The sequence below is a fragment of the Diplotaxodon limnothrissa genome, linkage group LG19 (assembly GCF_057381915.1).
Source record: "Diplotaxodon limnothrissa isolate DT_005_m linkage group LG19, D_limnothrissa_male_GT1.1, whole genome shotgun sequence".
Classification (NCBI taxonomy): domain Eukaryota; kingdom Metazoa; phylum Chordata; class Actinopteri; order Cichliformes; family Cichlidae; genus Diplotaxodon; species Diplotaxodon limnothrissa.
In genome coordinates, this window is record NC_140614.1 from 22,361,422 (window position 1) to 22,374,429 (window position 13,008).

The window sequence follows — 13,008 nt, forward strand, 5'->3', positions numbered from 1 at the left end:
ATAAGTGAAGAATAATAACACAAGAAGTTAATTTTGACATTTTCACATCTACTACATTTACTCCTCACAGCAGAACCAGAAGTCCAAGATGTTGTGTTGGACCAAGACCTCATAAAGAGAATTTCATTTACATAAAAGTAATTTACAAGACAATAATTCATCACCACGGTCTGAGCACTGCCATGTGACTGTAACCAAAGGGAATCTAACCAACATAAGAAGCAGTCAGGTAAAATATGTATATTTGCATACTTGCCACTGAAGGAACTCTAAAGGGTGGAGTCAGATTTGATCCCACTCCATTCCTTAAGCTGGGATCAGACTATTTGATATCAGCCTTAAAATGGCCTGACTCACAGAGAATGGGGTGGAGTTGGAGCATTTGGAATGGAAATGAGTATCAGATGTGACATATACAATTTGTCTAGAATGCCTTATAAGGTCTCAAGAGGCAGACCTAACTATTTTCATTATCATAAATAGAATTAAAAATTCAAGAATCATACATGTTTCTAAAACTGACTTTCCAAACAGCTGCAAACTCCATTCTGAGTTATGTTGGCGAGAAGCACATTTTCTCTCCAGCAACGTAGCTTTCGACTTACAAGACTGATGAAGACTGTGTAAGCAAGTAAAGTAGACTGTGGAGATATAATCTTAAATTTCTTTCCTTTCCACTCTCATGTTGTTAGGGTTTGTCACCAGAACCACTTTGTTACATAGAAAAATCTCATACCATGTCACACAGGTATATTTATTTCAGCAGCAAAGAAGGGGACAGAACACGTGCATTCATCCTCCTGATAAAAACATGAAAAGAAAGAAACACCACAACATTACTCATTGAAGAAGCCTCTAATAAGGCTGGGTATTTGTTAAATCCACCAAAATATGATTATGAATTATGAGTTAATACAGCTCCGCCAGATGGGAAAAGGAGGAAGAGTTCCAACACGAGGATGTTTTTTCTTTCTCAAAATGTCTGAAAACCAAGTTCTAAGGCACTGCTGAGAGTTTAGAAAGGTTGTTCCCAGTTTACTAACTACTCTCAGAATAAGAAGAAAATAATTTTATCTTAAATCAGCCTCGATTCTCGCTCCATAAGCTCATCACTGATGCGTTTGACATGTTTCGAAATCACAGGAAGTTTTGAACATATGCGGAAATCTTTCTGAAACACATCTAAGTTACTGAGATAAAATCATTAATCATCTATGCGCATTTAAGCAATTTTCTTCCCCAAACTCAAGACACAGAAGCAGACTGATATCAGACAGAGCTGCCAGCTTGTTACACTCTGACCCTGAAGTCTGAAACCAAACAAACATAAAAGAGTAGAAAAGACTAAATCGTGTCTCAGCGGGGATGATATTAAATTAGAACATTTAAGAATAATTATTTGAAACCCTGATGGTTGGCAGCTCTTTCTGCATCTAAAACAAGCACTAGTAGGGAAAATTAATTGAATGGGAACTTTAAAAAGGAAAGACTAATGAAGAACGACTGCTACATTTTCCTGAAGGTCACACGGGTCATGAAAGACCACTTGGTTGTGTGTCTTGATCACCTATTGCTATACCTCTGGGAATAACATCTAATCTTTTCTATGCTTTAGATCTGATTAGAGTTTGTAGTTATAAACTTCTTGGGTAATATCGAAAGAAGCTTCAAACAACGCAATACTTAAAGTTGATCCACTGTGTGTTCTGTAATACAACCTCCAACAGCTTTAGCTGGGGGGGGTTTCCACTTTTATACAGAGCTGTTGTCCAGGTGAATCTTGGGACACTGTATTTGCACTCTATAGGTGGAAATACTTTGCCAGAAAACATAGTTTATTTATGATTCAATCTGAAGACTGTAAACCGTAAATCTTCTTTTTCCAGAGGCCATTTGCCCTTTGGCAAAGTGCAACTGTCTGACTTTGGTTTTACTGCAAAAAAAAAAACACCGAGTTAGACACTATCTTCCTGAGGCATGACTGTAGCTCTCAGGTTGGTTACCTTTAGCACACGTATTTACATCTGTGTCTGTGTCCTCTTTCAGGCTATGGTATTGGCCTTCCCCAGGGTTCTCCTCTAACCCGTAATGTGTCAGAGTTCGTCAGTCGCTACAAGTCTGACGGTTTCATGGACATGCTACACGACAAATGGTATAAGGTTGTACCCTGCGGAAAGAGAGTCTTTGCAGTCACTGAGGTAAGTCATCCGTGGGAGTGTGTGTTCATGAATTGTGTACGTGTGTTGTGTGTTAAGCAAAGCCTTCTGCTGCTGTACTTCTATAAATGAGTCTCCCTTTGGGACACAGACTGGATTGCCTGCCAGCTAGGCACACATACACTGACAGACAATTTCACACACACACACACACACACACACAAACAAAGACATACAATCACATAAACTCGGGCCTATTTACTGACCTTAACCAGAGTTACAGGCACGCACTGTCTGAGTGTCGATTCTTATTTGTATCGTGTGGGTGCTACAGTACTCTGAGTTCTTGCCCTCCCTTTTACTTGCACTCCTTTTAAAGGACTGGAAATCTCTAGACAGAGCAAAATGTCCGTATCTACATCTCTTGTTTGCGAATCGAGAAGCTATTCAACTCCCTTTGGCCATCTCTTTTAAATCCCACTTCAAAGTTAAACCATAATATAGCAACAAATGCAATTATGCAGTCATAGGTTTCTCCAGTGAAACGAAAACCTTAACTTCACCCTGCATCGGAAAGCTATTACTGTTCATCCCATTTGAAGCGCAGAGAGCTGGCTACTTTCTAACAATGTAGGCGTTGGTGTGAACCTGCCCTCTGGATTAGGAGCAAAAGGAGGTCAGTGTTGTCACTGATGAATTTGTGGTGTCAGCATGGGGCTAATTGCCATCGGAGACAGTGCAGAAATGAGTCGGGTGGAGGAAACATGATTAGAGAGCATTGCTCTTGTCCCTGCCTCTTCCACTTCCTCCAGGCCGATGAATGCCTCATACGAGATAGACATTATGTCAGGGTGGGTTTAGGCAAATCAAATAGGGAAAAGCTGCTCTTCAATTAACCATCGTCTCTTTTTACCATCTCTGTACTAACTGCTGTTTCTTCCTATTACTCTCTTTTATGCCTCCCCCGTTTTCTCTGCTGCCGCGCTGCTCTGCACCCTTTTCTTTCCAAAAATGTCTTTTACGCTGTTGACCTCTTCTCTTGACTAATATTCTTATGGGCTTACACGGCCAAACTAGATACACAACAGCAGAATATCAAGTGCTCGTTTACAAAAAGTGGCCTAAATGGTAATTATGTAAATATAAATCATCAATCTCTGTATTTTCCTCTCTGTCGGCTTAAGTCTTCAGTAATCTGTGTCACTCCCCCAACTTCTCCCTCACTCTCTCTCTTTCATGCTCTCTTTCTGTCACCGCCCCCTCAGACTCTACAGATGGGAATCCAGCATTTCTCAGGCCTGTTCGTGTTGTTATGCATGGGGGTAGGTGGAGCCTTGCTGACCTTGGCAGGTGAACACACTTTCTATCACCTGGTCATCCCTCGCCTCCGGCGTAGCCACACACTTCAGTACTGGCTGCACACCAGCCAGGTGAGTAAACATAAGGCCACACCATCTTTCATGCTAGCAAGACATGCCATGCACTTGAGCACAAAGAGTTATGCTCAGACATTTAAAACTCACATGATCTCTCGTGCACACCAAAGACACGCATAGGAGCACAGTCAAAGGCTATATGCATGTGTGCTCATATGTATATTGCTGTTGGTGAGACATCCTTACCCCCTGGAGCTCACACTTTTCTTGCAGATAACCAACGCCCTCTACTGGTTACAAATTAAAAAGTCAACAATTAGACTAAATGTTCCTAAAGCTGAATTGTCTGTGATAGCAGATATATTCAATTAAACATGTCTTTCCATTAAGTTAATTACATTAATTAATACAAATTAGGTTCTTGAATAGTCAATTTGTAAGTAAAAAGTTAATAAATCTTACCACTGGCAGTGTTTTATTAATTGATTTATAAAGACACATTATGCATTCGTGCCTTTGTTTGTTTAGCCTTTTCTCAGACAGATGAAGAGACAGATCGTTATATGAAGCTATTTATACAGATTTCATCTGCAAAATAATTTTAAATATTCGTTATTTTACATAAAATTCAAATATGTTATATTTTCTTCACAAAGTCAGTGTATAAATGTGAATTGCAGGAAGTTTCTGACAGCAAATGTGTGTTTATGACAACATCCACCAAAGAAACAACAAATTGAATATTTAAAGGTCATATTTTGTTTTTTTTATGAGGCTCTGGCCATTACCAAATGAGGTGCCAGTGGCAACATTTTTTGAGTGAATAATGGAACTAGCAGTGTAAATATCAAGACTGCTCATATTGCTCATATTCGTTTGCTACATCTCTCTAAAAGGGCAACCACTCGTGGGCAGCCTCTAGCATTCATCACAAAAGAAGCTCCGCTATGAGGCGTTGGCATCTGTGTCAGACCCTCAATATTATTCTTATCTTTAGAATAAGCCTCATTTCCCGCAGGAAATATTAAAGCATAGTCACACTTTAAAGTTGTTTTTTTGATCATGCTAACCTAAGCATTTTGATACTTAAATGAAAAAGGCCTCAAGCAACTGACGCGTTAACTTTAAGCAGAAAGGAACCGTCTCTCACTGAATTGCAATTATTAGAGTAAATTATTCAAAAGTGCACTATAGCAGGAACGGCTGTCACAGATGTTCTCTGCAGCTGGATAGAATAATAACCCTTGCAAATTCATCTCTCCTGATTTATTTCAAATCTGATGGTGTCTTAACAGATTCCATGTTACTAATCATCTTCTCTGCTTGCAGAAAATTCACAGAGCCCTGCACACCACATATGAGGATGTTGGAAAGGAAATGGCCGGCCTTGATCAAAAGTAATGAATTCACTAAGTGATTAATGCACCACTATGTTGTCTATTTTCTTCTGTTTGTGTGTTTAACAGATGTCACTTTGTTGTTGGAAGCGCAAAAACTGATTATTTTACTTCATAAAAATAAAAAAAGAGAGCGTGACTTTTTGTTTTTGGGAGGCAAATGTTTATTTGTTTTCTTGCTTTAAGTTGGTTAATAACAATAATATGAAGCAGCAAGCTAAAAATAAAGCCATAAAGACTGGAAATGGACAATAAAATCTACTAGTGATGGGATTTCCGGCTCTGTTTAGAGATCCGGCTCTTTCGGTTCGGCTCACTAAAAAGAGCCGGCTCTTTCGGCTCCGAACCGGCTCTTCAGGTTGTTTTGTTGCTTTAATTAATTTATTATTAACAATAATGTAAAATTATGCACAAAAGGAATTACTAACGTAAAAACAAGTGGTTTTATTTATATATGTTTATATATAAATATATGCAGTGGCCCCTAGAGACAAAACACGTACAAACTCCAAAACACATTTCTAGCATGAACTGAACTTCCAAAGCAGAGCTACTAGATCACTTAAATTACACAATTGAAAGCATGTGTGTATTGTTTGTGTATTTATACACAGGCACTCATATATATATTCAAATAATTTAAAAAAAAAGTTCATTTACCTGTTATTACCACACACCAAATCCGGTCGTTGGTACTTGCTGGCTTGTGTAGCCACAAGATAACAAAGGCTCAACACTGCGCCCAGCATCCTGGAGCACTTCTGTTGTCTTTTGTACGTGTTTTGAGTTTTTATATGCTTCTGAGTTTTTACGTGTTTCGGAGTTTGTACGTGTTTTTACGTGTTTTGGAGTTTTTACGTGTTTTGGAGTTTGTACGTGTTTTTATGTGTTTTGGAGTTTGTACATGCTTCAGAGTTCGTACGTGATTTGAAGTTTGTATGTGCTTTGTCTCTAGGGGCCACCGTAAATATACTTTTATTTATTCACTCCACATAAAATGTAATAAATAAATCATATAATACAAAAATCAACTATTCACATTTCAAGTTTTAACTATTTAAATTTTCAGCTTTTTCCTTTCACAAATTTAAAGTGAAAAGAACACAAAACACTGCAAACCACAACACAATTAAATATAAATTATAATATGAAAACTAAAAGAAGATGCATATTCTCTGTCATATGGACCTGCATGAATAAACTTTCTCAATCCTTTATCATCTGCAACCGAAAATAGTTGTGGATGATTACTATACCTTTCTAATGTTGTTGTCCCTGCCTCTCTTTCTCTCTCTCTGGCTCTGTTCCTGTGCTACTGAGTGTAACTACCGCCCCTCCCCCCTCTGCCCAGCGTAAAGCACAAGGCTCGCGTGCAGAGTGAAGCGGAAAAAAAGTGCGAGAGAGAGGCTGAGAGAAAGAAAAGAAAAGAAAAACCACGTGACGGCTCGCGATAAGGAGCCGGCTCGCGTCGTTCACGTCAAAGAGCCGGCTCTAAGAGCCATTTCGTTCGCGAACGACCCATCACTAAAATCTACTTACCAGCACCTCTCAGCAAAGCTCAGTAATTAAAGCCGTTATATCTTGTTTAATCTGAGCTTGGCAGCTGCTGACAATTTCATATGTACAGTCTAGAGTCTTATCAATCTCATCATCTAACCCTCTGCTAGAAAATGAATAAGCATATTTTGCCCAAACGTCAAACTATTTTTTTTCTTAAATAATCATATTAGAAGCAGGTTAGACCCTTCGTGCTACTGTGGCAGATTATTACATTTCTATGACTTGATAACAAAATTAATTGTGAAGGAGATATTTTTTTGTGAAAGTCCTGTAATGGGTTTAAATCTTTTATTTAATTTAAAAAAGAAGCCCTAACAGATAAATTATAATTGAGACAAAAGATGTAGTGTTTAGTCAGTTAATATCACTACACTCTACATTTGGTTTACTGGGTATAATTATCCTACATTATATATAAAAGTCCTTGCATTGCAGTACAGCATATCTGATTCTGTGTATTCCCTTTGCTGTGATCTTTCTCTCTTTCACCAGCCCCTCTTGTATCTCGGAGAACTGCACCCTACACAGGAAACAGCATCAGCCTCCTCCACCATCCCCTCCCACGTCAGCTGGGGACACGGGCAACTCCTCACCATCCAATGAACCCAAGGAGAAACGTGTGCACTTTGACCTTGAAACGCTTCACAGCTACCGCCTGCGCACACACACCGCCTCAGTGCGCGGCAGGCCTGGGATGGTTGGCCGTCCTGGACTTGGCCTCGGAGGGTTGGGGCTTGGCAACCTGGGGAGTTTTACTTCTCCTCCACAGATTAGCCTCCATGTCAACGGGGGCCCTGTCTCGACTCTGGCTTCCACAGGTTTGGTGCTGTCTCCCATGGGAACCAGAGGTGCTCAGACGAGCTTATGGGAAGGGGAGCTCCAGGAGTTGCAAGCAAAGATCGAGATATTCCGCACCCAGCTGAGAGAGGCTCTGGCTAGGAGAGCTGAGATCCAGAGCAGTCTGGAGAGAGAGAGGAGTGGACTGGTACGCAGGGATACTAGTCTTGATAGGGACAGGGACAGACAGAGGATACAAACTATTAATACAGACAGAAGTAGCTCCACTCAGCCCAGGCTCCCTGAGAGAGACAGGACCAGCCAGCTGCAAACCCTGAATAATCAGCAGACTGGGCGGGCTAACCAGTCAGGTGGGCCTGGGACTGTGGAGCATGGGAGAAGCAGCCAGTTAAACACAGTTAACAGTTTGGACAGAGGCAGAGCCAACCAAGTGCGCCCTGTTAATACTTTGACAGGAGAAAGGACTGTCCAGTCGCGCACGTCCACTAGTTTGGAGCGAAGTCGAGCCAACCAACAAGGTGCTGGAAATACAACTATCCAAACACGGAATACTTCTAGCCTGGACAGACAGAAGGCTAACCTATCACGTGCACTGAACACTTTGGAGAGGACAAATGCTAACCAGTCGACTGTAAGCAGTGAGACTTGATTAACTCCTGACCTGTAGGACTGCAACAGGGTTAGTGAGGTATTGCTTGCATAGCCGCGGGAAGATGGCTTTATTGGTATGGGTTACATTTATGTGGCGTTTGCTGAACTATAACAGTACGTGTTTACTCACAATGTTACTTACTGCAACCTAATAATTTTCATGCTGAGAATTATTTCCACACTTACTTAAAAATGCAACTAAAAATATTTTTCTGCAAGTGAAGAGCTGATGTCATCCATGAAATATTAATTAAGCAATGTAATATTTAAATAAAAAGCAGAACATAACCCCATTAATATCCCGACATACCAGATCCGACAAACTGAAATGGGAATCCAGAAACCACGGTGCTTACTGTGGAAAACAGTAGGTCACATGAGGAATCGCTGTAGGAACTATAATAAATCAAAAATGTGGTGTGTTGTGCTGGCTGAAAAGGCCTACAAGCACATATGGATAATTGCAAAAGCACAGAAAAATCACAATTAACGTTAACTAAATTGAATGAATCCACATACACATCCAATACATAGGATAAGAAAAAGAAACAAATTAGCATATTTCAATTAACCAATATAATAATTTCCTAAAATTATGAATGATGAAAATAAAAGTGTTGCACAATCCCAAAACAATTCTCTTTTGGGGCAACAATCCAGATCCCATGAAACTGAAGCAAGCCTTACGTGCATTGATGCTTTGCATCTTTGCTTATGTTGTTCTGCAGTAGATATACCCAACGAGTCAAATACTCTTTTTGGATATTTTTATATGCTTCTCTCCTGTTACAATACGTCACTTTGTGAGATGGTAATTCTCCTCTGCTAGTAACTTTAAAAAAACAAACTGTTTTTGAATTTGCAATAATTTGAAAGTCTGCAGAGTGAAATAGTTTAAAGCCATTAAACCCAACTATCCTGAAAAGTTTAGTTATAAAAAGGTGACTTTCCCCTGACCCAGTGATTAAAAGACATAAGGGATTTCAGCTTCAGCAAAGCTTGTACCACAAATATTAGCTCTTAAGGCCACGGAAGGTCTATTAAAAAGATGCAGTCAGGACAATGCGGGTTCTAGTGTTGTGTTTTTCTAGTTTGGCCAATGCTAGAGCTGTTCATCTCAGCCTCTGCTGAGTTTTTAGCATCTTTTTTTATAAGCTGCCTCACGTGACTACACCACCTTTATAAAAGTGCAATACTAAATCAAAAACCCCTTTAATTTTCTGAATAGTGTGTCTGGGGTATGGGTTTGGAATAAATGTATCCACTATTTTTCATTACTAAAACAATCATGTAAAAAACACTGAGTGTGGATTGCAATTTACTCAGTACCTGCAGATCTGATAGGTGAGATTTCATCTTTTTAACATATCTTTGAAATAGATGTATGCTTTTACACATTTTCTTCTCCACTTTTTTTCTATAACGTAAATTAAGTTCCATGCTTTAAATCAGCCATTGGGAGCTACGAAGATCTGAGGTTCTTCAGAAACTGGCTGCATGTGGGACTTGCTTTCAGTTACTCAGTCCACCACTGGATGGCACTGAATCCCTGCTTCCTGCGGCTATGGACACTGGCGAGTGTGTGGATTCAGGTTTTATTCCAGCAAAATGACAAACAGATGAATTTAAGCAATTAACTTCTGAAGAAACAATGGCAGACAGAAACTGAATATTGCCATGCAGTTCTCATGGAGAGCAGAGGATCTGGGAAATAAGGTTTTACGAACTCGCTCCAGCACTATACAATGTAACGACACCTAACTGTATTGGGATAGTCAGTCTTGTGTGTCTCTCAGTTCTTTAAGCAAGCACTGGGGATGTGACAGCAAGTTTAAGAAAAAATTGATAGCAGTGAAAGTTAACATGGCTGATGATGGTACTGATGTACATTTAAATTTTTCAAAATCTGGTGTGGTGTGAAGTGGTTGTGTTCACATCCCATGGTGTCTATGAGGGAAAAAAAACATTTTAAATCTTTATTGAGAAAGAACTTGTTGTACTGGATATTTAAAGAAATACTTTTAAAGTTACCCGTCATAAAAATTATATAGGGCATATTATTGAATTTTACCATAAATGGTCATCCTCATGTTTTGAAATAAACATTTATATACTTATTTTTCTGGCATTATTTCATATTTTGAATGGAAACAAAGGATAGCAAAAAATGTCGAGCTTTTCTTATTATTTAAGGACAGGAAACAGCAGTAAACACTGTAAGCAAGTTGCTTTAATGGATTTGAACTTAGTCAGCCGTATTTAACTGTTTTTATTATTTAATGCTTTTTACAGATAAAGCTGCTTCGTCCTGTCACAAGTGTCAAAGCGATTAAAAAGTTCAGAACCAAAAATGTTAATAAAAAAAAACTTTGTAATCAGGAAACAGCATTTTCTCTAAAGGTGTAAGAGCATAGCAGCACATCAGACTCAACATGTGTTTCCTACCAATTCGTTTTATTTTAGAACAACTATCCAGTGTGAGTAAGCATGACCCAGTAAATGATTAGCAGGTTCTTAAAGGATTGTTGGTCTGTTTGGCATCATTTATGGACAAAAAATAAGTAGAATCCTATATATATTGTTACTTTTTGGACAGTTTTTACTGACCAAAATTTTTATCTCAGAGGACTTTTTATACCCTTTAGTTTAATGGTCAGGAGATCCATCTTTCTTTCTGTACTGATAGTCTGGGCTGTCTGCCACTGTGGTAAACAAAGCAATAAACCTGCACTCTTTCCTTTTAATGTGCCACAGTGTTCCCAGTCCTCCATTAAACAATGACGTTTTGAGGTGTATCTGGTCTCTTGACAGAACTGTTAAAATGTTAGTAGCAGAAGGCCATTTTAGTCACAACAACAAATGCATTAAGAAGAACGAACACTGACAGCATAGAACTGCAGAGTCAAAGTCAAGCTGCAGAATATATCTGTTCTATCAAACTAACTGAACAAATCCTAACCACTGTGCCTCTGCTATAGCAAATTATTACCATGGAGCACTTAAGCATTTGATTTGTGTGAGAATTGTGGGTGATTATGATTTTTGGCTTGTCGAAATGTTGATAAAATGTGAACACTTTGTAAGCCCTCAATCAATATCCTTATCACATTTTAACATGCTGGAGCCAATAACACAGTGAAATCCTCCTCTTATCTGCCACGAGCCCTATCAAAGTAAAGTGCAGTCTGGAAACACAAAAGGAGCACAGAATCAATGGTATCACAACCTAATAGACTTGTCAAACAAATGCCAGGGTTCCTGAGGCTACTCAAGTAAAGGTTTAAGCACTACTTCACCTCAGGGTATAATGGCTTTGTTTAACTTGTCATGTAATGACAGCTCTTAGCCACACAGTGGCACTTGAAGCTGTCCCTAAGCACAAGAGCATAGACTGTGGAGTGGCATTACCTGCACAGAATGACTTACCACTGAGGACATTATGTTGACAGTGTGACAGAGACATGCACTTATTTACTTTTGGGAAAAGAAAAGCCACCTTCAGTGAGAGTGCATCCTATATTATGTGATTATCTCTGCATTCCCATGTTCATTTGCTAGTCAGCCAAACATCAACCACCCCATGAAGTGCCGGCCTACATAACATGCCAAAACAAATCACTGTTTCAGATTTCTCTATTGATTGTCTTTCAAATTACAAGGGAACACAATCAGAGCTATATTAATATTCTTTTAAAATCCCATTTGCTATTTGAGACTGAAAATTGAGTGCTTATATGAAACCTGACACTTAGTGAAGCCAAAGCTGATATTGATACCACAACTGTGTAACACAGAAGAGCAATAACAACTTGTGTGTTGGTTGAAGGAGATGATAGATAGATGGATGGGGGCAGGCGCTGATTTAGTTCCACTACGTCAACCACGCTGGATAAAGTGAAGATCAATCTTTCATTTTCTGCACTCACATGGTTGGATTCTCCCTTATAATAAAATAAGCATGGCCTCTGTGTCAGGTGTCTTCAAAGCACGCAGGGTAAGCTGAATAGGTTGTTTAAAAAAAGCAATCAGAATCGAGTTGTAAAGTTGGGGTTTGCATGGATGGATGGGTAAATGTGCTGGCATGCAATGATAGAATTAATATCTTTCATGTGCACTTGATCAACATGAAAGTCTGCATTTACTGTAACATGTGTATGCTATGTGCGCACTGCAAGAAGCTCTGTGCATGCATTAGCCATGTAAACATGCGCTGCAAGTCTGGGTCTGAATGTGCACATACATGTTTGTATCTGAACAGAGATGGTTGCCCTTTCGCTCAGACGAAATAATTGGGTCACATGTGTGAACACCAGTCGAGGAAAATTTTAATCAAACTTAAGAATCCCCATTGTACATCCCCTCCAGCAATCAATTACCATCCAACTGGGGTAAATGGTAAAGAGTGCTGATAGCGCACTAACTCCACTAGAGAAAATGCAATTGTGGTGATGTGTGGCTTTCACAACTTCTATAACTGTGTTCATAATTATCAAAATTCACCACCTTGAGAAAAGTGTAAGTGTCTGTGGGAAGCAGAAAAGAGCGTTCAAGCACCTCCACCCCCCTTCTTTTAGTGCTTTGTGTAGTGGGTAAATAGGAGCCAGAGAGTGTGAGTGATGAGTTTATTAGCTCCTGCCAGCTGTGACCAGCCCTTGGGTATTATTGGTGGGTTGGTTGCATGGTTTGTGTGCGATGCTGTTTAGGTGGGGGCTTCAGGCAGGGCAGGGGGGAACAGGAGGGGCGCAGGGGATGGAGGCGGAGACGGGGGAGTACCCCATGAGAACCAGAGAAACTCCCTGGCAACTGGAGACAGGATAAACACTAAATGGGGCGCCCCCATTCATCTAGCACCAAGCAGTGTCACACAGCCAAATGACAGAGATTGAGAGAGAAGGGGTGAGTGGAGGGGGTGCAAATATCTGAATGAGTGTAAAGCCACTGGAGGCTGGTCAGCAGGAGACTTCCTGAACTGCACCTACTCAAATTAGTCTGCCACGATATTAACATATGGGATGCCAGTGTCCCTGAATGTATCACACTTAATTATTGACCTGCCAGACGTGGAATAAA

General features: G+C 39.8%; 1 protein-coding gene across 1 annotated transcript in view; it reads left to right on the forward strand.

The window, feature by feature from the left end:
* The window catches only part of LOC146612186 (glutamate receptor ionotropic, NMDA 3B-like), a 92,321-nt gene extending 84,385 nt beyond the window's left edge, over positions 1-7,936 (forward strand). The window contains exons 9-12 of the mRNA XM_085342666.1: positions 2,047-2,198; positions 3,422-3,586; positions 4,862-4,929; positions 6,982-7,936. Of these exons, the coding sequence (XP_085198792.1) occupies positions 2,047-2,198; positions 3,422-3,586; positions 4,862-4,929; positions 6,982-7,936 (1,340 nt within the window). The remainder of the gene's footprint in view (positions 1-2,046; positions 2,199-3,421; positions 3,587-4,861; positions 4,930-6,981) is intronic.
* The last annotated feature ends 5,072 nt before the right edge of the window (positions 7,937-13,008 follow it).